The sequence below is a fragment of the Neurospora crassa genome, linkage group I (genome assembly GCF_000182925.2).
Source record: "Neurospora crassa OR74A linkage group I, whole genome shotgun sequence".
NCBI lineage: Eukaryota > Fungi > Ascomycota > Sordariomycetes > Sordariales > Sordariaceae > Neurospora > Neurospora crassa.
The window spans coordinates 8,015,066-8,042,559 of NC_026501.1; the positions used below are offsets into that span (position 1 = coordinate 8,015,066).

A 27,494-nucleotide genomic window follows, 5' to 3' on the forward strand; every position below is an offset into this window, starting at 1 on the left:
CTGGATTCCAGCACGGTACCTGACACGCTCGACGTAGCCAGGTATCCTACTCTCCACAAAATCGCCGTCGCATCCACTCTGCGAAACCCAATTCCTCCACTGCCAACCTGCCGACGGCTCGTCGCCCGTTCGATCAATCACGTCCGATCGTCGCCCCAGTCCGACTCCGTTCTATTTGTAGCGACTCCAACCTGTACATGCACCAAACGCACCGCGAGGCATGAACGGGGATCATCGTCAGAACGTGAACGCTCCGGGCGCAACCTCCTCCGTCACTGTTAACGCCAACTCTTTCGCTTCCCTGGCCTCCAACCGCGCGAGCCCTTTCTCGTCCACTGCGACAACCAACACAATGGCCGCTCCATCCTACCTACCACGGCCTTCCGCCGCTCAGGCTGCCCAGGCCTTCAACATTAGACAAGGCATGACCTCTCCGGTCGGCTACTACACACCTGGCAAGCCCTTCGATCGCGAAGCTGCCAAGTCTGTCGGAACCCCGTTTGCCACGACGCCCTCCCCAACCTATTCTGTCGCCCGCATTCGCAAGTTGCCCGCCAATTTCACCGAAGACCAGCTGCGCCTCATGATGGCCCTCTCCAAGGATCTCGTCAAAGCTGAACTACTGCCCGCCGATATGTCGGACGATGCTGGTTTCCGTACCGCAATTCTCACATTCAAAACCTTGGAGGGTGCGCAAGAGACAAGGCAACTCCTGAATGGCAAGACAAACATGACCAACGACGCCGAAATGATTGTTGAGATCATTCAGTCCGATTCCGCTGCCTCGAGCGCCAGATTTTCGATTGACACATCCGTCTCCGCTGTGACATCGGCAGTCACTTCGCCCACAGCGCTGACGGCGCCCTCCTCGAGACAAGTGTCGCGCTTCAATGGCACATTCCAATCTCTTGACCGAATGTCGCCGCCCCTTAATACTGCGTACGGATCCACCGAGTTGGGCAGCCCCGAAGCCACTGCGCACTACCAGAACCTGTTCTCGGCTCAATCGCCTATTGGAAACTATCTTACAGATGGTAGTCGCGCGACTGGCAAGACCTTGATCAACAACGATTCCGCAGATGATGACGAAACGGGCGAAATTCTCAAGGAGATTGGCGGCTTTGCTGAAGGCGGCCCTCAGCAACGTCGCTCCACCTCATCTCAGCTTCCCATCACGCGTATGGCAAATTTGTCGCTAAACACATCGGTTCCCACGACTATGCCGCAATCAATGTCGCACTATTCCCAGTCAAACATGGGGGCTATGGGAGCGCACTCTGCTACCATGTCGCCTACCAACATGATGGGCGGGCCCGTCCCAATGATGCCCCATGCTCAGCCGTATCGGCAACACCCACCTGCGAACCCTGCAGACATGAACCCTCCTTGCAATACTCTCTATGTTGGCAACCTGCCCATCGACACCTCCGAGGAAGAGCTCAAGGCCGTTTTTTCCAAGGTGCGGGGATACAAGCGCCTTTGTTACAGGACTAAGCACAATGGACCCATGTGCTTTGTTGAGTTCGAGGATGTCTCTTTTGCCACTAAGGCCCTAAACGAGCTCTATGGTCATACACTCAGCAACAGCAGGAAGGGCGGCATGCGACTGAGTTTCTCAAAGAATCCCTTGGGAGTCCGCACGGGTCAGGCGCCTGGCCAGAATGGCCCTGGGCCGATGAACGGCATGAATGGTTTCCCCCACGGTACCAGCACTGGCTTCACAACCGCAAATGGACCTCCTCCGGGCTTGTCTGCCCCTCCTGGTTTGGGCATGAACAGGTCGCTGTACTCGGGGTCACCTAACATGCTGAACAACGGACACAATCCGTATACCCCGCCCCCGTTCCCCACAACTCAGAGCCCTTGGGCTTCGAGCTTCAACGGATCTTCGCAGCTGAACGGCAACTCTCAGGCGCAATTTCCGGCTTACATGATGGGAAGATGATAATACGCATACGAACCGGGGCGCTCTTACCCTCCGAATGGCATTTTCGGATCTCTTCGTTTAATTCCGATTTGTTGTCCATGTTCTTCTGCGTATTTTCAAGAAAGGGATATTTCACGTTTTGGATTCTTACTGCACTTACACATCTTTTTTTCTTTGCCTCGCGCCGATCAATTGGACAAGAAAGACGACATGGACATGGGGTGTTGATTGGAGCTGGTAGGCGATGTTTGAGGCACAGTGGTTACGGCTTGCATACGGCTGGCATCTTCGACATGGCATGCATTGGCGCATGGTGCGTGCGGACACATGAATGGTGTTTTTCGACATGGACACGATTTCCCTCTTAATTTAACGTCGTTGCTTTTCCTTTTTTTCCTTTTCATTTTGCGTTTCACCCAACACGTTGGAGTCGTAGAGGATTCTTATTTCCCAGAATTCCCCTTGTGCTTCCCCGGTCTCCTTTTTGGCTTTTGTTCAGGGCGAGCGTCTAATGGCCTTCGACCATGGTTCAAGAGCTGTTTTCGTGGCCACACCAGCGTGCGTGGAGTCTAGGGATTGGCATCGGCCTTCGGCGTCACGATCGGTTTATCATCAGCATCCAAGGGAGAGAAATAAGCATGGGCGACTTGGACTCAAGAGGTCCGTAGGAGTTATTGTTATTTGACTTGTGGTGTATCGCAACACATACAACCACACTGGCATTCATGCAGGCGGCTTGCGGTGCAAGAAAATATACACACAGTGGTGCAGTCTTTCCAAACAATCAGTCCAACCACCTTTGTGTATCTACGGCAGCCCTCACACGTGGCGAAAGGAATTCAACCCCGGATCGTTTGACTTTATATGGCAAAGGACTATACATACACATTCGGGGCACGCATCTACAAACCGTGCTAAATACATCTCCGGGGTTAACGGCAAAAGACTTGGGGGATATGGGATGAAATGATACCAACTTTATACACTTTAAACAGGAAAATGTTTTTCTTTTCTTTTTTTCTGTTGCACTCTTGCAGGAAATGTCTTGTCGTGGGCATTCGTTTTGGTTAGGATTTCATCCTCTTGGTGCCATGTTATATTTATACCCCTTATTCATCGCTTCTTTGAACGAGTTGCGACAAACCATCCATTCATCCGACAACGACAAATACATCTGCTTATCTTCTCGGTATGACACCGCGAACAACATGAACCATCACGACAACCCCAGCCGGGTACCACCGAACCGAAACAAACCCCGACAAAACCTTTGTGGAAGGCACGACGTTGGCATATGGTGGTGGAGTTCATGTTCCCCAGGATGGAAGAGACCACACTCTATATTAGATATTCTATATCTTTTTGCTGCTGATTTTACTCCTCATGTAACTCATGGTTCTCTTTTCCTCGTCTGATGTGCAACCATTACTTCCAGAAACGCGCATTTCAAAACAGCAAGAGCGAGAGATGAGCAGCAGATGAGGGACGAAGCCAAAGTCTTTTGGAGGCCTGCCTGCAATGACTGCGATTTAATGCATCAGAAGCGTGAATGGGAGAGCCGTCATGTCATATTAGCGAGTAATTTTTTTTTTCTTGGCTCTGTTGAAGTGTGCTAATTGACGTTATTCGGATATTACCAAACCTGAATGTCTGTCATAGCGGAATTTTCGACTTGGCAAACAATGACGTCAATTGTCCCTGACTACAGCTGCCGGACACGTTTTTATTCATCGATGAAGGACTAAATGTGCTAACGAAGTAGTGTGTTGCGTGCAGAATGTCTGTAATTTTCTTGTATCCGTAGGGAAAAGACGTTCCTTGAGGTTGGGATCTTTGTCACCAATGGCTACAGTGATTAATTCCAAGACATATGGAACTAAGGGGTGACGTTCAATATTTAGTTGACTTGATGTCCTGACTGTTAATTTCACGACACTTCGAATGTCATTGAGCTTCTACTGAGGTGTATATTCCTTCCTATTTCTTCATCCACTCTTCACCTTACCTCCCTCCTTTTCTTATTATTCACCCATACTTTCAGTGGCATCTCACTATCTCTTCGATTCCGTTCCATGGGAAGAGGGAAAAAAATAATAATTTGCACTACATAAATGCTCAGTCCTCCACCGGCCAAATCGGCAATTGCTTGGCCTTTTATACCAACATCGTGCCCTCCTTTACAGGTGAAGATTAGGTTGACAATGACTTGAGTAGGTGGAAGGCACGAAAAATTACCAGGTGACGAGAGTGCCTTTTCTATAAGCTCATTACATACCCCAATTGGTATCGTTCATTCCATATTTGTTTACCATGTCACGCATTTTAATTTCTCAGAACTCGTGTTATACTTGTATACTTATCATTAGCACCTGGCTGGCTGAACAAATAATGCGTTATAGACTTCAAAATCGCTTTTTCCTATGGACAACACAAAAAGGTGCTCCTTGTTCCCGCTCATCCTGTTTGATTTGTCCGTTCGTTCATCTGTCTGTTCGTCAGGTTTTTCTTAAATATCCCGGCCTTTTGTTTTCTTCGCTTTTTCTTTGCATAAATAAAGACTGTGAACCCTGAAGCCCCATAAACCAATAGACTAAAGTAGACCTCTCCACGAACCACAGTCACTCAAAAATCTGTCTCAAATGTCGCCGTCGTCGGTCATGAAAGCCATAACATAAGGATCACCCTGACCAAACTTCACTTCCCCTACAGCACTGCATTCTTTGCCTTCGCCTTCGCCGCCCTTCCTCCACCTCTCCCCCGACTCAAATAAATTGCCCACAAATCTTTTAGCGTTTCAACCCACCCCCTGACCGTCCTCACCATGTTCAAAACTTTGACAAACCTATAAACGAAAACCTCCACCATCTCATAATCATGCGCGTGCACCTCCCACACAGCACTAGGCGAATTCCTAATCCCCTTATTCCCATTCCCATCTCCTCCTTCGCCCTCAGCATATTCAGCATCATCAACAACCACCAACTTCCCCCCCACGACCCGCTGCCTCCCCCCAATAAGCAACCCCCTCCCCACCACCTCCTCGTCAACCATCAACCTCGTCGCCGCATCCACCACATCCTCAATGTCCGCCTTCGGCCCGCCCGCCAACAGCGCCAGGGCGCGCCAGGGAACGATGGGGGTATCGACAAAGTACGGACAAAGCACGTTGCATCGGATCCCCTTCGTCCAGGAGGTCGCCCTTAGCGAGCGGAAGAGACCGAGCACCCCGTGTTTGGAGGCAGTGTACTCCGTTTGGCCAGGGAGGGGTGCAAGGCCGGCGATGGAGGACACAAGAAGGAGGTGGCGGTCACGAATTGGTCGGCCATCATCAGCAGCAGTGGTGTCATCTTGGAGATCGAGGCGGGAGACGCCGCCGTTGCGGGGAAGCCAGAAGAGAGCGAGGTGGGTAGTGTACATGACGCCTGTCAGGTTGACGTTAAGGACGTTCAAGGGCGGTGGCGGGGGAGGGAGGGAATCGGAGTCCAAATCGGAGGGGTTGTCGAAGACGCCCGGGGCGCCGGAAGCTACGTCCCCATGCTCGCTGATGCCGGCACTGGCTACGACGGCGTCGATCCCGCGGGTGGGACTAGCGCGGGCGGCCATTTTGAAGAGGGAGACTTGGTCTTCCCATTTGGTCACGTCGCAGTGCTGGTAGTAGTGGTGCTTGGAGGACCCGGGGAGGGAGCGGAGCTCGGCGATGAGGTCCTCGCCGGCCGAGTCATTCACGTCGCCGATGATGATATGGGAACCGTGTTCGGCCCATTTGCGGGCGAAAGCGGCACCGAAACCGGATGCCCCGCCGGTGATCAAGATGGTTTTGCCGGCGAGGGACTTGGTGTCGTAAGGAGCTTTGACATCGACGGGTGGCGATTGCTTGATAGTGTTAACGATTGACCAAGAGAGGTCGTCTGTTACCATTGAGTTTTCCATAATTGTGTGCTTCTCTTCAACATTCGCTGGTAGGTAAAGGCGTTCAACCTGTAAGTTGCTGGGTGAAGAAACAAAGACAGACGGCCGAAATAATTTCCCAGTTGTCTGAAGACGTTGGGTAGAGGTTTTGTCTTCAATGCCAATTTACCGAGAACCTTAAGATCAAGTTGACCAAGCAAATTTCCTGATACAAACCAGGAAGAATTTAGAAATGACCCCTCGTGGCCTGTTGTTGTGCGGGCAATGTAACAGTGAGATGGGGGGTAGTGTAGATGATCTTCATGGATCAACGGTCGTCGACAGCCGAGGCAATCAGAGTGCTTAAGGCTCAAGATAAATCGAAGCGGCTGAAGAGCTGAACAGCGACGGCGACAGAGGGCCCCGACGTGATAATACCACAGTTAAATCGGTGGGCAAAGCTGAAGAGAAAGAAAAGATCATCTGGCTCTTTTTCAGCCAAGCGGCTCACTACTGCATAGTAGTATTTGCGCCATGTCAAGCCATCCTCCCAGCATTGGTCTAACAAGGCGTTGAGGCGCGTTACATGACAATGTCAGCGGCAGCTGTCGTCCGCCCGCTTCCCTTCATTTCAGAAGGGGTTGCGTCACTGGGCTTCATCCAATGGGAACTGCCAAGACTGCATCTGTTGCCAATGGGACAAGCATCGTGAACAATAATCTCTGGACATGGTGCGATAACGAGGTGGTACCCATCCGCTTGACGGTGGGATCTCGGTGTTTTGGGATGGTAGATAGTCTCCGTGACCCTTGTCTGTTGAACAAACAAAGAGCATCGATAGGATCCCATGCTCATGCTTCGGACGTAGAGTGAAGGCGACATGACATCCGGTTATGTTTATCCAAGGGTAATGGCCCGGTAAGGCAGCCGTCGTATTTCTTTTGAGCTCTCAGTCGGGTTGCTCACCGCTCGACTGAGCAAAAGATAGAGTACGTAGGGATGGGTGACGAGCATGGGGAATCCCGTACGTATTCTAGCGGGGGAGATATTATCTGGGTCCAGTTCGAAGCCCACCTTATGGGGCATACTACCCCGTGCATATCCAGGTCATATGATGTATTTCCTTATGCACCTCTGGTAAGCCACCAGAATACGATCGTTGGCTCCGGGCGCTATGCTGAATTTGGAGCGGACGCTGACAAGCGGCTCGTGGGGGAAGAAGAGCTTGACAACAGGCGGGGAGTGTTGACGCTGTCGTACGATCACAAGGAATCGCCTGCGCAAAGCTCTCCCCCAAGCGCAGTTGGGTATTGATCACGACGGGGGACGTTGACGTTGTGCTTCTTTATCCCGTCGTTTCTATTGTGGGCAGCGCTGCTCACCTATAAAACATGTCGTGTTAAAGCCGGTCGTGGTACGTAACGGCCAAGCCTTGTGTGCAACGTCGAACAGATGCAGCACACTTTCCAGAAAGCGAGAAACCCAGAAGAAGTTCTTGCTGTGGTGGAGCTATATGTGCCGCGCACTATACAAACGATGTCAGGTGCGACTCGATGCTTCTGAATCGCATCTTGACGAATGTTGAGAGTTTGTGTTGGGCTGCAGTCGGTGGTAGGTGGTGAGGGAACAGAACGGAACGGCAGACCGTGACCTGTTCCCTTAAGATGGAGCAGGGCATGTGGACGGGTTCCAGCCCTACGGCCTGGCAGTGTACGTACCGTACCGCTAGGTACATTACAGAGAAGAGGTACTCCCTGGGCTAGAAGTACACTTCTCCCCGGAGTGGGACAGGGTCGCCTCCACCAATGCTCCAAAGTCGGACCAGACCGCTGATCGCAACCCTCCTACGTTGGAGCTAACACGCAGCCCTGGGAACACCCTGTCTTGCGACCACTCGACCCTGATGGACACGGACGCTGCTTGGCCCCGTTCCTGTCCCTGAAACCAAGCGACGACAGTGAGGTGTGCTGGACAAGTGGAAGTCCCCCAAGTTCCACGCTTGGGGCTCCCGTGCTTGGCCCCACACCCACACGAGTGCATCACAGCTCCGATCGCCGGAGTGTAGGAGAGGAACCCTGTGGCGGGGCGCCGAGCCGATGGCGACTCATCTGTGAGAGGCAACGAGAGAAAAAAGTTGCGGAGCAGATCCCGCCGCTGTCTGGGCAGAAAGAGCGCCATTGACTCACCTTCCTATCTGAACCATAATCCTGCCCAACATCTTTCCTGTTCTGGTTGCTTGATCCATTCCATTCTGTTCGTTGAATCATATTGTTTAGTTCCCAGCCCAGATCGTCATCATGTCTCAATTTCCTACCAGAAACGTTGGTGAGTCTCTGCGGCACCTCACCCTTTTAAGGTTCCTTCCTTGAGAGGGGACACTGCAGCATGTGTTCAGCATGTGTCCCCGTCTCCAGACCAGACGGATCCATGCTGCTTCTCCAATCAACACACACACGAAACAACATTATGCCGGCCCGACAACTAACCGTTCCTATGACGTCCCGTAGGTGTCTTGGGCTGCACTGGCTCCGTCGGTCAGCGCTTCATCCTGTTGCTCCAGAATCATCCTGTTCTGAAGCTCGTCGCCGTCGGCGCCTCCTCCCGCTCCGCTGGCAAGAAGTACCGCGATGCCGTCCGCTGGAAGCAATCCACCCCCATCTCTGCCGAGTTCGGTGACCTAGTCGTCCGCGACTGCAAGGCCAGCGAATTCGCCGACTGCGACATCGTCTTCAGCGGTCTCGACAGCGATGTTGCCGGCGACGTCGAGAAGGAGTTCCAACACGCCAACATTGCCGTCTTCTCCAATGCAAAGAACTACAGACGCGACCCCCTCGTGCCCCTCGTCGTCCCGACCGTCAACCTCAACCATCTCGACCTGATCCCCCACCAGCGCAAGACCCTCGGCCTCGAGAAGGGCTTCCTGGTATGCAACAGCAACTGCGCCGTCATTGGCCTCGTCGCCCCCTTTGCCGCCCTCCAGGCGCGCTTTGGCAAGATCGATACCGTATCCGTCGTCACCATGCAGGCTGTCTCGGGCGCTGGATACCCCGGCGTCAGCAGTATGGACATCATTGACAATGTCGTGCCCTTCATTTCGGGCGAGGAGGACAAGCTGGAAACCGAGGCCCAGAAGATCCTGGGTTCTCTCAACGCCGACGCCACTGCCTTTGAGGACCAGAAGCAGCTCCGGGTGTCGGCAGCCTGCAACCGTGTTCCTGTCTTGGACGGCCACACCGCCTGCGTGTCGCTGCGCTTCGCCCAGCGCCCGCCCCCGTCCGCCGAGGAGGTCAAGGAGGCCATGCGCAGCTATGTTTCTGATGCTCAGAAGCTGGGATGCCCCTCGGCCCCCGAGCCCCCCATCAAGGTCTTTGACGAGGCAGACAGGCCCCAGCCCCGTCTTGACCGTGATCTCTGCAAGGGATACACTGTCAGCGTTGGCCGCGTTAGAGAGGACGAGAGTGGTATCTTCGATATCAAGTTTGTTGCCCTGAGCCACAACAGTAAGTCGCCCTATGCCTCGAACGCCTCTTCCTGTTCGCGCTAACACCTCTCGGTAGCTGTTATTGGAGCTGCTGGTTCCTCCATCCTTAACGCTGAGGCTGCCATATTTAAGGGCCTCATCTAAGGTTAAGCGGGCTGCTTTGTGGGTTTGGGAACAAAAATATAATCATTTTTGGGTTGTTGTTATAAAAGTATAAAGTCATGCACCTATGCATTGGGTTTCTTTGTGGAATTCTCAGGGGTGACCTTGGTGTGGAGCGTTGATGCAAGCTTAAGTCAGGAGCCAAAAGTTTAAAATTTCACCTTCGTGCTCTTCTTCTCTCTCTTCAATATCTCATCCGGTGTCGTGCGGTTAAAGTGCGAGACACACCGGAAAGTCTGATCCGTGCTGTGGTCTCGTCTATGGGAATCGAACGAATGCATGTACCCGCCACCGCATGTTGACCGTCCAGGGAAGCATGCTTGATGCAACAGCCCGTCTTGTTGATTGGCGGGAGAAGCTTTCGTCAAACGGTCGACACCCCCAACATCTGGTGTATGGGCATGGCAAAGGCCTTGTCTTGGATTGCTTTTGCCCAACGATGCAGTGAAATGCCCATCCATGGTCTCTTGCAGACATTGGAGTCTTAGCTAGACGATGCGCAGGAACACTATCGTCATAGGACTTGCCTGTTCTGACGTTGTGGAACAGAAGGAGGAGGGAAAGACAAGACCGAGTTATGATGTTTAAGAGACTGAATTCGAGCTGCAGAGGAACTCGATGCATGGACCTTGGGAGCTTTTCAACACTACTGGTTTCGATGGATTTCCGGGAGCCGGGCCAGGTGGGTTGCCATGTAGCTCTCGAGGTAGCCATGTTACGGGAGGATATCCTCCAATGACCAGTTGATGTGAGGTTCTATCACGGAGCTGACCGTCTTCTCGACGCCAAGGCCAAGGATACACCAAATGGCCATGGATGGGACGGATATCGTCGCAAAGCAAGGGATGATGGGGCGGATATGATTTCGAAGCACATTTCGCCCAGGAGGGGGGAGGATTGATCGCCGCCAAGGATACCAGAAAGTAAGCCCTTAAAGTTGTATGGTAAGACCTCCGGGCGTGTGGATGGTCTGCCGTTCGACGATTTAAGAAGATCGTTGGTCCGCCCATCGCTCGGGCCTTTCTCCCGTCGCGCTCAGGCAGGCATTGACCCAAGTGCCATATTGGTAGGTACAAGGCATGCTGAAACCGCACAACCTTATGCGTTGCTGCCCTTTGGGGTACCTTTATGTACCTCTATCAAAGGATGGTGTCCGATTTCGCTTCCATTGTCTTTCTTTTCTGTCCGTCGTGATAAGGTGCCGTTGGATGAAGGGCAAGGGACGCAGATCCCTCGCTACTGACCCATAACTTGAAAAAGACAGATGCGCATCAACAGGATGTTTTTGTCGAGCATGTACTGAATACAGCTTAGTCGAAGATTGTCGTGTCGAATTGGCGGCTCGACAGAAGTGAAATGGAACATGGAAATTCGCAGTGTTGGTAACCAACAAGAGGGAGCACAATTTGGTTGTACAATAGCACACCTGGGAGTCGAAGGGTGGAAATGGAAGCTTGGGCCAAGACGGCCTCCATCTTCCATAGAGGTCGGTAGCAGCCAGCGGCATGATGGACGTTCAACGTAGGTCAACACGGCACACGAGGTGGGGCGTCATTGATGGTAGGTAGTGGAGCCCACTGAGGAAGAACCAGCAACATAGCTCAACAGTGCACCAGTGCACCTGCAGCTCAGGCGGTCCTGGTCCCTGCCGCCTAGCCTGGAAGTGGTTCCATTGTGGATTCTGGAGAATTAAATGAGGTGCAGCGGTGCACAAGCCCCATCCCATGGGGGGATCCATTCCCGATCCACTCGACCCCATCCCCCAACACCCTTCAACCGTCGGGTCAACGACGGCATCTTGGCTTAACCCGCGCGCTCATGATCCCCCCTCCGTACCCTACTCCTCCTGACCAACTGAACGACCCCGACCACGACCCCGACCTTTGACGCGCGAAACTTTTGCATCTCGTATAACATAAAAGAAAAGTTCATCTTTTGGTTATCTACTTAGCATTTCGGCGCCTCGCGACAAAGACACGCTACTCCCGTTACCATCGAATCTGTGCCCGTCGACGCAACACACCCCGAGTTGCCTGTGAGGGTGACAACATATTCGCAATGTCTCTAGGAGATGCGTCTGCGCCAGCAACTTCACCGACACCAGACAGTGGCAGCCCGGTGATAGCAGCAGCGCCTGCGCCGCCTACAGCACCAACACCTAACGACGAGACCAAGTCGCATGTTCAAGATGTGCTTTCTTCAGAGGTCCGTTCAGACCGGACGAGTCACTTATCTTGACGCCGATCCAGTCTCTAACCCGTAGTTTTCCGAAAACAGATTGGCATCGCGACGATGCTCAACCGGTTGAAACAGAGCATTGCGTCTGCAAAGGTGCGAATCCCTCGACTACCGACTACGACGGCCATGTCATGCAAAAAAACAAAACCCTTACCCACCAATTGGGGTAGACACAGCGGTCTAATCTAAGGGTTTCATATAGGAATTCGCGACCTTTCTGAAAAAGCGCTCGGTACTCGAGGACGAACATGCGAACGGCCTCAGAAAACTCTGCAAAGCATCCCACGAGAGCTCATCCCGCTCGGAACACAGGGGCGGAACATTTGCCAAAGCCTATGAAGACATGATGACGATCCACGAGCGCATGGCCGAAAACGGGACCCAGTTCGCCATGTCCCTCCACCAGATGCACGAGGACCTATTGGAGCTTGCAGGGATTGCCGAGAAGTCCAGGAAAGGGTGGAAGCAAAGCGGACTGACAGCCGAGCAACGAGTGGCCGACCTCGAGGCCGCTATGCGCAAGTCCAAGGCCAAGTACGATGCCTTAGCCGAGGAATACGACCGAGCCCGCACCGGCGACACCACTGGTCAGCAAAAAGGCAAAATGTTCGGCTTCAAGGGTCCCAAGTCAGCTGCTCAGCATGAAGAAGACCTATTACGCAAGGCCCAGGCCGCGGATCAGGATTACCAGGCCAAGGTCAACACGGTGCAGACAGAACGTGGGGAGCTGATCAACAAGATACGGCCGGATACCATCAAAGCTCTTCAGGAGATTGTCAGAGAATGTGACGCAGGCGTTGTCTTGCAAATGCAAAAGTTCGGTAAGTGCTGTGCTAGTCATTCGCTCCCCATGGCTCGAGGCTAACGATGAAACCGGCAGCGTCTTTTAACGAGAAGCTCCTGCTCAGTAACGGCTTGAGTGTTAGCCCTCTGAAACATGGTCCAGACGCACGCAGTTTGCGCGAGTGTGTACAGGCGATCAACAATGACAAAGACCTGGATGAGTATCTCCTCAGCCAGTATCCGCGACTTCCTCCGAGGACAGGGGAGCCCAAATATGAAAAGAACGCTGTAAGTCGTATAAATCTCATGAGAATTCCATGGTCATCAAGGCTAAACCCCTGCTAGCTCCTGGATCCGGCAAATCGCACTACTACAACTCCATATGTACCACCGGGTGGCAGTCAACAGGCACCCTCGCATTCCCGAGAACAGGGGTCAATGAATTCCAGAACGGGGCCTTTGAACGATACTCCCACTGCGCCTCTGGGTCATCACTATGGCCAAAGCTCTTCCTCGATCCCGATTATCTCAGCTAGCCAACAGTCCGAATCACAGCCTTCGCACGAACGTAGCTTCAGCCATGGGAACATCCTTAATCAGATTAGCACCCCTTTCAACCCTCAATATGGCGATTCTCGGAGTGCTGCAACCCAACAGGCCCAGGCCGCAAGCTCCAGGTATAATGGCGCCATTGGATCGATCTCGTCCTCGGGTCCTCCGCAACTGGGAGCGCTGCCATTCCAATACTCCCAACCTCAATCACCACCATCTACAACCCAACAACCACCGCAACAACCATCTCAGCCGCCACCACCACAACCATCCCAACAGCCGCCATCTAATCAACCTCCTCAACAACCCCCGGCGCCGCTAGCAAGTCCAACCCAACAGGCATATCCTTCCGGTCCTGTGCAGGCAAGACAGTCGACGCCGCCAATGGCTCAGCCTACGCGGCCAGTCTTTGGCGTGTCGTTGTCCAAGTTATACGAGCGAGATGGGCTGGCTGTTCCAATGGTTGTTTACCAATGTATCCAGGCTGTGGATCTCTTCGGCCTTGGCCTCGAAGGCATCTACCGACTATCTGGCTCCGTACCTCATGTGAACAAGCTCAAGACACTCTTTGACACGGGTAAGGGTTTTAGCCTAACACTATGTCTGACGTTGAACCAAGGCTAACCAGATGCTTGCAGATTCTGGCTCCAGCAATCTTGACTTCCGTAACCCCGAGAACTTCTTCCACGATGTCAACAGTGTAGCTGGCCTGTTGAAGCAATTCTTCCGCGATCTTCCCGACCCGTTGTTGACTAAGGAGCACTACGCGTCGTTTATCGAGGCAGCCAGTAAGCACCCCTGTTACCCTTCCTGCTACTAAGGTCACATCAAACTAACGACATCTCCCTCGACAGAAAACGAAGATGAAGTCATCCGCCGTGATTCCCTCCACGCCATCATCAACAGCCTTCCTGATCCCAATTACGCCACCCTCCGCGCCTTGACTCTGCACCTGCACCGCGTCATCAACAACTCGAGCGTCAACCGGATGAGCTCGCAGAACCTGGCCATCGTCTTTGGGCCGACGCTGATGGGTACCGCGGGTCCCGGCGCCAACATTGCGGATGCCGGGTGGCAGGTTCGCGTGGTGGATACCATTTTGCAGAATACCTATCAGATCTTCGATGATGATGACTGATTATGTATACGTGTTCTAGATGAGGCCTGTATAGGACGCAGAGGAGGTACGATATTGTGGAAAGTGTTAGATGAATAGTGGGAGGATCAATGTTTTGTCTTACCAGCCTTGGTTCGGACGGCGAAGAGGGGACTTTTGATTGACTTTCCGTCTATGTTCAGGGTATTCGCCATCGCTCTACTGTGCTTACTTTAGAAAGAGAGACAGCGGCTATGGTTTGGTTCTAATTAGGTTGGGGTGCGGTGCTTACTAGTTGCGCTTCTGTAATAAACCACCTTTCGAAAGAGGTTTGGTTGGTTGGTTGGATGGGCGATGGGCAATGGGCATTCAGAAAGGGAATTTGCATGGTTCAGGGCAGGAGGATGGTTGACTGTAGATGGAAAGAGAAGAAGAGAGTCTAGGTAATCATTGTTGCATTCATCACAAGTTGCTTGTCTATCAGGTACTTTTATTCCCGACAATGCCGACTGTGCTGTTTTACCACATTCACCCTCAACAATAGCATGACATTGTTGGTGTCGCATGTTAAGCTTCGGTACTAACCTCTTCCAAAAGAAAAAAAAAAAGAGAAAGAAAAGGACTGCAGAACCCAGTGGCAAGACGGCATCTAGGCATATGGGGGTAACTAAGCACATATCGGTGAGAAGAAGGATACTTTCCGAGCCATGATGAACCCCATTGTCTTCGACATAAAAACAAAACAGCTATATATTCCCAAGACTTTATCTACGAAATCGTTTATACCCAATCGAACTATACCTACTCAAGGAAATCATCTAGACTAGAACCAAGACTTAAAGAAACATGAATCGCCCGCTCCGCATTAAGTGAAACCCGTCAACCCAACAGAACCCTACCTCACAAATAGCAAGAAATACAGCACCCCCATCAACGCCACCAACAAAGGGAACGCCCTCTGCGACAAGAGATTAACCACCTCCATGGCGCCCTCAAAAGCATCACTCCCCCTCCTGCCCGGCTTACTGCTGTTACTCCTCATAATAATCCCCTCCTCCGTAATCTTCTCATCCATCTCCTTCCTCATCCGCTCACTGTTCCTCTCCTCGTTCGTCGTCCACGGCACCTTTGTGTTCTTAGGAAACGTCTCCTCAAGAATCTGCTCGGCAGTGATCTTGGCACCTGCAAGGACAATCGGCACGCCGGTTCCCGGATGGGTGCTAGCGCCGACAAAGTAGGCGTTATCCATGCCTTGGGCTTTGGTGCGCGGGCGGAAGGCCAGCACGTTGAAGAAGTCGTGGGCCAAACCGAGGATGGCGCCCTTGCTGAGGTTGAACTTGGTCTCCCAGGTGTAAGGGGTGTTGACGATTTCTTCGGTGATAAGGGGGGACAGGGACAGGCCGGTACGGGCTTGGATGGTGGCCAGAACGCCGGCACGGGCTTTGGAGACGAGAGTAGGCCAGTCGAGCTCTGGTTGGCCGTTTTGGAGAAGGTGGCCAACGGGGACGAGGGCGATGACGGCGTCGCGGTCGGGAGGGGCGGCCGAGGGGTCAACGCGGGAGGGGACGTGGATGTACTGTTCAAGAGGTGAGGTGAAGTTAGTTGGAGGATGGTCGGACGACTATTAGAGGGAGAGAGAGAGAGAGAGGGAGAGGAAAAAAACCAAAATGAGGGTAAAACTTACGAAGCTGGGATCATCAGGCAGGGCCTGCCTCTCAAAGATAGCGTCAAAGGACTCCTTGTACTCCTCCGCCAAAAAGATATTGTGCGTCTCCAACTCTTTGGCCATACCCGACAAACTCCAGTAAAAAGAAATAGAACTGCACGACGCCTTGCGGTTGTTGAGTTTGTTCGCATACTTCTTGATGCCCCCGATCTCCTTCGGCAGGAGGTTGTTGTACGTATATACCAAGTCGGCGTTAACCACCACCAGATCGGCGTTCAGCACCTCGCCGTTCTCAAGCTGGACACCCGTAGCCTTTGGCTTCTTTCCGTTCTTGCCTCCGTCCGTGAGAACCTGGGACACGCCCGTGTTGAGTCTGTACTTGACGCCCATCCTCTCTCCAATTTTGACCAAAGCGTCCAACACCTTGTGGAAGCCTCCGCGGGGATACCAGATACCCTCGGCCAACTCCGAGTATTGAAGCAGACTGTACGTCGCCGGCGCATCGAACGGGCTCATGCCCATGTACATGGTCGCAAAAGTAAAGACGCGCTGCATGCGATCCGTCTTGAAGTAACGCCCGGCGCGGTGCCAGATGCTCTCGAAGGGGTGAAGAGCCATGAGCAACGTGACGACAAGGCGGGGGTCCGCCAGCTCGAGGATGGACTTGAAGTTGCGGTGCAGAACGTGTCGCAAGCTGGTCTCGTAGTGTTGGTGGCCCTCGGCGAGCCACGAGAGGTAGCGGCGGAAGCCGTCGGGGCCTTCCCACTTTTCGATCTCGACCTTCATGGTGGCGTTGTCGGTGGTGGGCGAGAAGCGCTTGCCGTCGGAGAACCAGATGTTGTAGTTGGGGAAACATTGGAGGAGCTCGACATCTTCCTGCTCGAGAGTGGTGCCTAAATCTTCAAAGGTCTCGCGGAAGAGACCCGGTAGGAGGAGGAGTGAGGGACCTTGGTCGAAGCGGTAGCCAGCTTTTGTGTGGATGAGACTGCAGCGGCCTCCTGTGAAGTCGTTCTTTTCGAGAACTGTGACGTCTACTCCGGCTTTGGCCAGACGGGCCGCGACGGCGATACCGCCTGCTCCTGCGCCTGTTGTTTTGGGGAAGAAGTTAGCATACATCCTGAGGCTGAAGTGAAGAGCTCAAATTCCAAATAGAGAGACATACCAACGATAATGGCGCTTCGTGGTCTCTGAGTCTCAGCCATTTTGTCTGTAAGTCTGGTATTTTTTTTGCTTAGCTCTTTCGTCGTCGTCGTTATCGTTCTTATCGTCGCTCCTTCTCTCTGCACAGAAAGCCGAGAAGATCTGAAGAGTCTAGAGGGTATAGAGATACAGAAGTCCAAGAAAGCTGGAGAAATTCCACGTAGGCAAGATTACCCTTTAAGATACTTTGAACAAAGTAGAAAGCACACAGTCAAGGCAGATGGTGGTGGTGGGAGCAAGAGCTTTTCACAAGCACATCCAACGGGTATATGAAGGTTTGAACGGACCGTTCCGGAGAGAAACAATCCCGAAACTGAACTTTTTAAGACAAGTGATGATGCGCACAGTCGATATCTAGATCTATCTCCCACCGTTCGACCACCGCCCGACCACCGCCGTCCATGAATCACAAGCTAGTGGTGTTGTCGTGGTATCGCTCTGTGCTGCGCATCGACCCATGCAATAAGCAAGGGAAGCTATCCCCCATCTAGACTATCCCCTCCTTCCCCCCCCCCCCCCCCTGGGATTTCGATTGCCATTAAGGACCGACATTCCTTCCACTCCCTGCTTTGTTCCGTGGGTCGATGGTTGTAGATAGCGGAGACGGCATCATCACATGCGAAAACAAAAAGGTCTCGATTTGGCGTTTCTTTCTATCCTTGCTACTATCCCGTGGAAGAGAGGGTCGTGAATCGGTGGCCGTCCCGTCTTCATCAGCAAGTGGGAACTAACCGAACTGCGGAACCGATCAACGCCCTGTTCGCACGATGTCATGGCCGCCAAGATGGGCTTTTGCATCGGACACCACCCCCGGGCTCCAACAGGAAGTTGAACATAAAGTGGAGTCGTTTCCCACCGTTTGGTTCGACGATCCGACCTAAAACGGTTGGTGCAGCGTTGCCCTTTCCCTTCTGGGTATCAACAGCGGAGGTGATTTGCTGAGGTGATCAGGGCCAGGGGCATGGTCCCACCTGAGAAGCGCACGGGCCAAGCCTCCCACATGTATCTGACTGACAAAGCGGCCTGAAAGCCCACCACCAGATTGAGGCGGAGGGGAGTCCGCTTGATTCCCGGCGATCTGTCTGTCCCTTGTCCCGGTCTTTCTGGTTGCGGATCGGATGGAGAAGGCGGGGGGGTTCGAGTCGGGTTCGACAGATCGATGGAGGCTCCCTGGCCTGCCCTGCCTATCAGAACAATCTCGGAGATCAGATTCCGAGTCGTGACAGATCCGCCCATCGCACTGGGCCGCAATTGATCGCGAATCTTTTTCGTCTCGTCTCGTCCACCAATCCGTCAGTCAGTCAGCACACGCACGCACGGCAACACCACCAGGCAGGCAGGGTGCAGGTTTCCAGAATCTCGGAATCAGGTTTCATCCATTCATCGGACTGTGCTCCGCAACCAAGTTACGTATGACAGACATACGTCGGTGTAACAGAACTTGGAAGAGAGAAGCCGAGGTCGTTTGAAATAAGCAAAACTCGACGTTCCCTTCCCTCCTTCCAAACCAGCTCGATTCCAGCTTTCGTTCAGGATTCGAATATGTTACTTAGCAATACCCTATACCGTCACGATTGAGCAAGACGTACACAGATATCCTATGCACCAACACACAACACTCTCCACGATGCCCTTTGTTTCTGTAACAACACCACTTTATATCATATCGTGACCTAGGGTTCCGAACGGCAGGGTTGAAGGTGCCCAACAACTGCGCACACGCTCTGCTACGCTTGCGAACTGCATTTGGCAAAACCTCTGACAGCCCGGTCATATCTTCCTGCGCGCAAAAAAGAAAAAAAAAAAAAAAAGAAAAGAAAAAAGTGAATCGCCGTGACCTCGTGACTTCTGCGGGTACCTTGAGCTTGACGTCTTCCAGATTACCGCTTTGATTCATCATCATCATCATCATTTAGACTCGCAACGACCGCATAACGGCACTTTCACGATAGTATAGCAGCTTTGCACAGTCCCTTCACTACACAACCTAACACACAATACTTTCATCATATACACCAACTAACATACAAAGTTAGCAAACAGCTATATGTACGACAAACGTCTTGAGAGAAACCACCTAATTCCGCCCTTCTCAGCCCCTTCCTAACACACGATCGGCCTTTAAACAACATCAGCTTCTCAGCTTTCTTCAGGACAAGTAAACCAACAGAATTATTCCAGATGTCTAGAGACTGCCCTCTCCACCATACCAACTTAATTACACCCCTTGCACTTTCTTCTCATCACCACCAACAAGTTTTCATCTTCATCCCTATAGACACCTCAAAGCTCAAATAAACCCCTTCGTCAGACTCGGCGCCCTACTAATGCTGCTCTTCCTCTTCGGAATCTCAATCACACCATCCATCTGCATATTATCATTTGTGAACGTCCTCTTGCCCCGGATACTACCCAGCACACTTCCTGCCACGCTGCCGCTGCCGCCGCCGCCGCCGCCCATAGCGGAGCCCTTCTCCATGCGGAGGTTTTTCCACCCTTCGAGCTCGCGCTCCAGCCTCAGGGCCTTTTCTTTTTCCTCGCGCAGCTCACGCTCCGCGCGACGGGCTGACAGCTCATTGGCCGATTCCGAGGATTGCAGCTCGTCAATGGTCTTGAGCAACTTGTCAACCTTGTCACGCATGCGCGTCACGTCTTCTTGGAGTTGCGTGTTCTGCTTGTCCTTGCGGTCGATCTGGGACTGCAGGTCTTTAACGATGCGGTCGACGTTGCGGACGGAACGCTGGGATTTGCTGCGCTCGTTTTCTTGCTCTTCGAGCTGGGATTCAAGCTGGTGATGATGAGTTAGCTGTTGATGCTAAGAAAGCAAGGACTACTCCGTATAAACTTACCTCCTTGATGCGGCTGTGCAAGAATTTGATGTCGTGGCTGGCAGTGGAATAGCCCTTGGTCTCAAGATCAATGAGTTTCATCTGCAGCTCGTTAAAGTTCTTCTCGAGAGTAACCTTTTGCTTCTGCAAATCGGCATTGTTCTCGCGCTCAGCAGCAATGTCCTTCTGGACTTCGGCAGCAAGCGCCTCGGCGCGCCGCATCTTCTCGACGGCAGCCGCAGCGATGTCTTCCTGTTGAGCAAGGCTAGACTTGAGCTCTAGGATCTCCCTGTCCATGTGCGCCGCGTTGCGCAGCGACGGGCTCTCGCTGTTGGCCAGCTCATCGAGACCAGCCTTGGCCTCTTCAAGCCTTGCCTCGATGCTCCTCTTCTCACGGAATAGGGCGTCGCGCTCAGCCGTGATCTCGTCAAGAGACGAGCGGAGCGACCGTACCTGGCCAAGGAGCGTGACAATCTTGCTTTGAGCCTCGTTGTGGGCGCTGACAGCTTCGTCGCGAGAGGCCACCACGTCCGAGAGAGTCGCCTCCAGCCGCGCCTTCTCCTTAGACCACGTCGAGCTGTTGAGGACCTCGTCATCCCACTTGGACCGAAGCTCGTCCAGCTCTTCCCGGAGTCTCGTAATCTCCGACTGCTTGCGTAGCTTCTCCTCGCGGGCCCGATCGAGCTCGTTGGCCAGTGTCGCAAACTCGGCCTGGTACTTCTTGCGCATCTGCTCCATGCTCGATTCCTTATCCTCAATGTCGTTAGCACGCTGGTTGCGGTAATCTTCGAGCTCGTGCTGAAGCCTCTTCTTGGCCTGAGTAACGGCGGCAAGGTCCGTCGACATGTCTTCAATCTTCTCTTCCAACCTTTGGTTCGAGTGTTGCAGATCCTCAATCATTGTATCCAGACGCTTCCTCTCCGACATCATCTCCGCACAGCTGTCCTCCGCTTCCTTGGCTTGCGCTCTAGCGAACGCCTCCGCCCGGTTGGCCTTGAGAACGGCAATCTCTGCCTGTTCAAGTTTGCTGAAGTACTCATCCGCCCGACCTTTATAGAGGTTAAGGCTTGCTGTTACGTCAGCCAGCTTGGACGCCTCAGCATCCAGGCGAATCTGGAGGTCCGCAAACTCTTGGAGTAGTTGGCTCCGGCTTGCAGCCTCCTGATCCCTGGCGAGCGACATCTCTTGGAGATCCGACCTGGCGTCGCGGAGATCGACTTCAAGCTTGGCACGCTCGTGTCGTACCTTGTCATAGTGCTCTTTGAGTTCCGTCAGCTCTGCAACCGCATCCTTGTGGCTGTGCAAGAGTGACCGTCGCGAGTCCTCCTGGCTATTAAGCAAGTCGAGGATTTCTTCATGAGACCTGGTCTGGATGTCACGAAGCGACAGCTCACCGGTGCGAAGAGCCTTCTCCAAAGCCGACACTTTCTTGGAGGAATCATCAAGGAGTTCGTGAAGTCGGTTGTTGGCCTTTTCAAGCTTCTGCACCCGCCGAAGCTGTGGGCTTTCGTCGAGGTATGCGTCTTCTTCACCCGACGCGGTACGCTCCAGCTGGCTTTGGAGATGACGGTTTTGCATCTGTGCAAGCTGAAGCTGATTCTGTAGCTCTTCAATCTCAGCCTTGAAATCCATGCGAGTGTTGAAGCTGACGATATCTGCCGTGCGGTCCGAACGGACAGAATCATGGAGATTCTCCGAGTCGCTGTTTGTAAAACGACGTTCACGAGGAGAAGTGGACGCATTGGAGTGGTGTCGTCCGTTTGTCTTGCGCTTCTGCGTCGGTGATCCGGTGAAAGGTGCCTCGTTAGGACTGATTTCCTCGAGCCGCGGCCTGGTCGGGGAGTCATTCCTGCTAGTCCTCAGGTCCGCTAGCTGGGCTTCGGCACTGGCGCGTGCAGTAGTCTGGACACGAAGGTTCTGCTGCAAGTCCTCAATCTTCCGGACAAGATCAAAGTTCTTGCTGAGGAACCTTTCACTGGCACTTGCACCTTCGGTTTGGACATGAGTGTCGTCTGTGTCGGGATCGACCGTCTTCAGCGCGCTCAGGAGTTGAGCCCGAAGCTCAATCAGCTCCTTATCACGCGCATCCAAGGTTGACTGGAGAGTGCGGACTGTACCTTGGGCTTGGGTACGCAACTGCCGCTCAGACTCAATGGTCCTATTCGCCTCTGCTAGCTGAACTGTAACATTCGACGATAGCTTTTCGGCATTGCGGCTGGCTTGTGTTTCCCTTGCAAGTTCGTGGTTCAGGTCTTCGATTGTGAGTTGCAATTTCTCCACCTTCTTTTCCAAGCCGGCGACAGTGACCTGAGAATCTCCCAGTTGCTTGTTGAGTTTGGTATTTTGTTCCTCCACTCTAGTTTTTTCGCGCTGTACCTGGACGAGTTGAGCTCGAGATGCTTCACCGGCTCTTGATGCGGACCTTGCAATCTCGAGGCCCTTTTGTTGCAACTTGTTGAGAAGGGCGCGGTTGTCGTTCTCAGAAGCGGCCAGTCGGCTCCTCACGGTATTGAGTTCCCGCTCAAGTCGTTCCTTTGCCTGATCGTTTTTGAGACCAAACTCGCCCGACTCGATAATCACCTTGTTGAGGTCCTCAACTTGGTAGTTTAACTTGGCGCATTCGGACTCGTACCACTTAAGTTTGTCGTTTGCCGCGTCGAGGTCTTTGAGCAGACTCTCTTCGCGTTCTCGCGCGATTTTGGTTGCTGCTCGCTCTCCGAGCACTTCGGCCTCACGCCGTGCTTCCTCGGCCTGGGTCATGGCACTACGAAGACGGCGGATTTCTTCGCGGGCATCGTCCCGCTCCTGTTCAAGCGTTGTACGAGTCTCAACCGCGCGCCGGAGCGTATCCTGCTGGGCATAGAGCTCCTTCTCGATTGTAATCTTGGACTCATTAAGGTGATTGTACTCGTCCTTGAGGGTCTGATACTTGTGTTCACCAAGCAACTGGACATCATCACGAGACTGACGTTCCCTGCTAAGTTCCATCTGAGCGTTATACAACTCATCCTTGAGATCCTTGATCTGTGCCTCAAGCACTTGGCGGTTTTGGTCTGCCTGAGCGTCTTCCGAGAGACGAGCTTGGAGAAGCTTCTTGGCATCCTCGGCCTCCCTCATCAGCTGAGCTTGTTGCGACTTCATGGCAGTCAATTCAGCCTGGACTTCCCGGAGTCTTTCGGCGGCCTTCTCCCTTTCGGAAGCAAGCATCTTTGTTTGATCATCAATGCTCCGTCTCTCCGTTGCCAGTTGCTTGTTTTCTGAGCGGAGAATCGCAAGCTCGCTTTCTTTTTTACGAATTAGGTCCTCATAACTGGTTGACGTCTTCGAGAGTTGTGTAAGCTGCTGCTGGAACTGGGTGTTTTCTGTAGTCAGCTGCTCATTTTTGCTCTTGGCAATCTGAAGTTCTTTCTCGGTGGCCAGAAGTTTGACATCGCTATCCTGATCGATTTTGAGCAGCTTGCTTTCTAGGTCCTTGACTTTGCGATCCTTCAGGGAGAGTTGACTCTGTAGCATCTTAAGCTCGTTTTCCAGTGCCGTTTCCTGTTCACTGCGCTCAGACTGCTTCTGTGAGATTTCGACAATTTGACGTTCCAAATCCGCAATCCGGTTTGCAAGTTCAGATTTCTCATCTTCCAACCTTCCAATAATGGTAGCGGCTTGTTCAAGCTGTGTCCGATACTTCTCTACGTCGACTTCAGCACGCTTCTTGGCTTCAAGGAGACCGTCCATTTGCTCTTCCATGCGCTCTTGGTCGTCCAAAGCGCCCGCCAGTTTGTCTTCAAGCTCGGCTTCACGTAGCTGCAGTCTCTTGAAGATTTCCTCTTTGTCAAGCGCCAAAGCACGCTCGCTCTCGAGGGTTTGTTGGATTCGCAGCATCTCGGCATGAACATTGCGACGCTCCTCCTCCAGCCTCTGTCGATCCATGGCTTCCTGCTTCATCCGGTCACTAAGCTGACGAATCATTTCATCCCTCTTTTTGACCTCTGTTGCAGTTCTTGTGGCGCCGAGAAGAGGCTTCATGCGGACCATGAGCTGCCACCATGGATTCTCGCTCAGCTCTAGGTAGACTTGGAAGTTTCTCTGTATGACCCTGGTTGCCTCTGCCCTGTAAAGGCGCTTGTAGGCAATCCTCCTCTTAATGTAGCCACGCGCCAGAGATTGAAACTTGGCCATGATTTCGGTGATGATGGCATCGCGCTTCTCTTCCAATTCGGCAAGCACACCCGCGCGGAAAAAGACCTTGGTTAAGCCGACACGGTACAGTGACTTGTCGAGGCCGAACCTGTCGAGCATAATCCTTGCGGCTGCCTGACCCTCGACATACCCTTTGGGCATGTTCGGGCAAAGAACTTCATAACGCTGTCTAAACTCGGCAAACGGCAACCTGTTGGGGAAACCAGTTCGAGCGATACGAATACCCTCCAACACACCATTGCAACGAAGCTGGTCCAAGACAAGAAGGCTCTGGAATTGCTTTGGCTTCTTCTTGTGGTTGGGAATAATGCAACGCACAAAGTGCGGGTGAGTAGAATACAGTTGTGTCATCAAACTGGACAACTGCTCTTTGTGTCTCTGCGCAACAGTTCGGAAAAGTCCCTTCTTCACGCGGCTACGCATAGCTCCAGCTTCATCATCTTGATCAGCACAATCGGAAAACAGGTTGGCCATGTACTTATCGGTGGAAGCGGCCAGGAGACGTGTGATGTTGTCGTTGAGTGGATCTTTGTTCTTCTCCAGCCACCCTTCTGTCGAGTACTCGACCTCGGCAGCATAATGAGTCAAGATGAAGCCTTGTCCAAGCCTAGAAGGCCGATACTTTTGCGACTTTTTGTCCCACAAGGAGTTCAGCTTCTCAGTGAAAGTCTTGTCGGTGGCCTTGGGCATTACGCAGTCCTCGTCGAGGCAAGAGAAAATACCAATCGGATTTGGTAGCTCGATCAAGTCGATGGTGGGCTGCAAGTCTCTTCCGAAGTCGATGAACTTCCACTCGATTTGTTCCCTGGCATATTCTTCCTGTTCGAGAACGAACATGTGGTGGTTGAAGAACTGCTGAAGCTTTTCGTTGGTGTAGTTGATGCAGAGCTGTTCAAAGCTATTGGTCTCGAAAATCTCGAAGCCAGCAATATCAAGAACACCGATGAAGCGCGTGTCGTCAAGACCCATGCTGGTCCTATCGAGCTGGCGGTTGATTCTCGCTACAAGATCGCCGAAACCTCGCTCGTAGATACCCTTGGCAAGAGCGTCTATGGCCAAACGAACCTGCTCTGGGGTTTGCACCTTTTCGACCCATTCCCGACCAGCCTTGACCCTGGGATGCAGCAAACCCTGGAGGAAGGGTTCCAAAGGTACGCCGAGAAGCTTGCAAGCCCTTCCGGCAATCGCCTTGGCATCAGGGTTAAGCCGCGCTTGATCGGCCGATCTGCTCTCCTTGACCACGGTGATATTACCCAGGTGGAGGACGGCCGCAATCGTTCGGAGGATTGCGACCTGCTCTTCGTCAGAGAAACCCATCACCAAGAAGGCTTCAATGAGCGAATCCCATTCCTCCTTATCAGACACGCCTGTAATGGTGTCATGACCATCCCGTGTATAAGTGAAATCCTTTACATCCATGCTATCCAGCAGAAGCTCTTGCTTAAGCTTCCGATCTGCGCCCTTGAGCAGCTGGTAGAAGATGTGGTAGTTGCGCTCGTTGGCATTAACATGGACCACTCGAGATTTCTCAAGGAGGTACCAGTCTATGAAAGCACCCGCGATTGAGCCATTGCTGGAGAACTCGATTCTAATGAACTTGCCGAATCTCGAGGAGTTGTTATTTCGCACTGTCTGAGCGTTACCAAAGGCTTCTAGGATCGGGTTGGCCCTGAGGATTTGCGCCGACAGATTCGAATGCTGAGAACCTCTAGTCCTGCCCGAAGGGTCTGGGTGCGCCACAGCGGCCAGGTATTGGATGACTTTCTTTGTATTTTCCGTCTTGCCAGCACCTGACTCGCCGGTGACCAAGATACTCTGGTTCTCGTGCTCATCAACAAGGTTGCGGAAAGCTTCGTCGGCCATGGCGAAGATGTGGGGCTTGTTGTCCTCCCTGTTTCTCCCCTTGTACATGTTGATGTACTCGTTGGTATAGATGGGGAGAGGACAATATGGGTTGACAGCAACCAAGAAGAGCCCGGAGTATGTGTATATGAGGTCGGACTGGTATCTCGTATGCAGGTTGTGGACGACTGAGGCCTCGTTCAGATGGGTCAGTTCGGCCATGTCATTAGCCTTGTCGAACTTGGCCGGGTTGACTTTGTCGACCGTTTCGGCATCCACCTCCCGTTGCTATCAGGCGAGTTAGTCAGTTGGTTGAACATTGCGCCTTGAGCACATATCATAGAGAGGCTATGCTTACGCTTCCATCATCGCACTGGACCAACAGCTTGTTCTCTGGGAGCTCTTCGACGACCCATCCCTTGACAAAGGCTGCCTGGGGATCCTTAAGCCAGACATACTTTTTGCCCGAGAAGTCCTCGCCTTCGATTCCCTTGACTATGTCGGCATGCTTCCTCATGTCGTCCGTCTTGATGAAGGACGGGGCAAAGGTAGTCGAGCCGGGCAGGGAGCTCTTTTGCCCTGGGCGTATCGGTATCGGCTGGACGAGTGTGGGCGTGCTCGAGGCATGGGAAAGACTGCGAATGTGGGTTGGCGGTGTAGGCGGAGTAGCGCCAGCAGCTGGACCGGCGGAGGGCATCACGGGCGCCGCTGGGTTCGTGAAGATGGCGGATCTTGGCCTGCCCAAGCCAGGGGCATTCGGTCCCTGTTGCGGCGGGGCATTGTTCCTCGCGAAAGGATTATTGCGTACCGACATGGTGTAGAAGCTGCCCTGGGTACTAGGTGAGGATTAGATAGGGCTGAAGGGAACCATGGAAATGCTACGCATTTAAAGCGTGCTCGGGCTAGCGATTCTGGCAACGATAATGTTCTGCTCTGCTCCAAGTGGTGTCGGTGAACTGCGCGCAGACATGTAAACAACCGAATGATGCGAGGGATACGATACTGAAAGGCTGAAAGGCTGAAAGGCTGCACGGCGCTGGCTAAGGTAAGATTGAAGCTGAAGGCGACAAAAAGGACGCAGCAAGTCGTGTTGGAAGTAGGATTAGACAAGGCGATATAGCTGGAAGCAGTAAGACGCCCATAAGAGACAAGATTCAATTACGAAGATGTGTTGAATCCAGAAACCAATGTCCCAGACATCGGCTTCTCGGTTTTGAGAAGAGAGAAAGAGTCGGGGAGAGAGAGTCTTGGAGAGAAGAGTACGAGAGGTAGGTGTGTACTGTAGCTTGATCTCCAACCACACCTCAGTCAGGCCGAAGCAAACAAACAACTTCCAGGAAGGCGGTCGACGACGATGGGGACGATGGGGACGATGGGGACGATGGGGGAGCTACCGCTGCAACAAGTGGGAAGAGAAGCAGGGGCACCGCTGAGGTGGCCGATGGCCGTCGTGGTTGGCGATTGGCGGCCATGCCCCTGGTAGGCGGAGGTTGCCCTGGCAGTGGAGGCCTGGGACGGAGAGCGCACGGCGTGTCAAGTGCCCGGAAGTAAACAATGGGAATTGGCGCTACCTAGGGCGGGCAGCGACTGCCGTGGGATTGGGTGGCTGTGGCATGGGCCATGCGACCGGCCCGGTA

At 53.0% G+C, this 27,494-nt stretch overlaps 7 protein-coding genes across 7 annotated transcripts; 4 read left to right on the forward strand and 3 right to left on the reverse strand.

Moving 5' to 3' along the window:
- Nucleotides 1-220: 220 nt before the first annotated feature.
- Nucleotides 221-2,329, forward strand: NCU00556 (RNA binding protein; the record flags this gene model as incomplete). The annotated part of the gene is made up of 1 exon (XM_959624.3): nt 221-2,329. One exon carries the CDS (start codon nt 221-223, stop codon nt 1,943-1,945), a length of 1,725 nt encoding a protein of 574 aa, XP_964717.2. The 3' UTR covers nt 1,946-2,329.
- On the forward strand, nt 2,217-3,628 carry NCU16453 (hypothetical protein). The gene has a single exon (XM_011395120.1). It carries the CDS (start codon nt 2,968-2,970, stop codon nt 3,340-3,342), a length of 375 nt encoding a protein of 124 aa, XP_011393422.1. The 5' UTR covers nt 2,217-2,967; the 3' UTR covers nt 3,343-3,628.
- Nucleotides 3,629-4,264: 636 nt separating this feature from the next.
- NCU16454 (bacilysin biosynthesis oxidoreductase bacC) lies at nt 4,265-6,626 on the reverse strand. The gene has a single exon (XM_011395121.1). The coding sequence runs from the start codon at nt 5,855-5,857 to the stop codon at nt 4,631-4,633; it is 1,227 nt and encodes a 408-aa protein (XP_011393423.1). The 5' UTR covers nt 5,858-6,626; the 3' UTR covers nt 4,265-4,630.
- A 1,093-nt stretch (nt 6,627-7,719) lies between these two features.
- Nucleotides 7,720-10,094, forward strand: hom-1 (homoserine-1). Its single transcript, XM_959622.3, has 3 exons — nt 7,720-8,140; nt 8,323-9,315; nt 9,373-10,094. Exons 1-3 carry the CDS (start codon nt 8,113-8,115, stop codon nt 9,438-9,440), a joined length of 1,089 nt encoding a protein of 362 aa, XP_964715.1. The 5' UTR covers nt 7,720-8,112; the 3' UTR covers nt 9,441-10,094.
- A 1,124-nt stretch (nt 10,095-11,218) lies between these two features.
- Nucleotides 11,219-14,653, forward strand: NCU00553 (rho GTPase activator). The gene is made up of 7 exons (XM_959621.2): nt 11,219-11,663; nt 11,736-11,789; nt 11,899-12,517; nt 12,577-12,767; nt 12,825-13,608; nt 13,670-13,819; nt 13,886-14,653. The coding sequence occupies exons 1-7, from the start codon at nt 11,517-11,519 to the stop codon at nt 14,167-14,169; spliced, it is 2,229 nt and encodes a 742-aa protein (XP_964714.1). The 5' UTR covers nt 11,219-11,516; the 3' UTR covers nt 14,170-14,653.
- A 138-nt stretch (nt 14,654-14,791) lies between these two features.
- On the reverse strand, nt 14,792-17,330 carry al-1 (albino-1). The gene is made up of 3 exons (XM_959620.2): nt 16,956-17,330; nt 15,812-16,878; nt 14,792-15,703 (listed from the first exon to the last, which is right to left on the reverse strand). Exons 1-3 carry the CDS (start codon nt 16,993-16,995, stop codon nt 15,023-15,025), a joined length of 1,788 nt encoding a protein of 595 aa, XP_964713.1. The 5' UTR covers nt 16,996-17,330; the 3' UTR covers nt 14,792-15,022.
- Nucleotides 17,331-18,974: 1,644 nt separating this feature from the next.
- myo2 (myo2-like) lies at nt 18,975-27,240 on the reverse strand. The gene is made up of 3 exons (XM_959619.3): nt 26,216-27,240; nt 19,843-26,145; nt 18,975-19,781 (listed from the first exon to the last, which is right to left on the reverse strand). The coding sequence occupies exons 1-3, from the start codon at nt 26,669-26,671 to the stop codon at nt 19,284-19,286; spliced, it is 7,257 nt and encodes a 2,418-aa protein (XP_964712.3). The 5' UTR covers nt 26,672-27,240; the 3' UTR covers nt 18,975-19,283.
- Nucleotides 27,241-27,494: the final 254 nt, after the last annotated feature.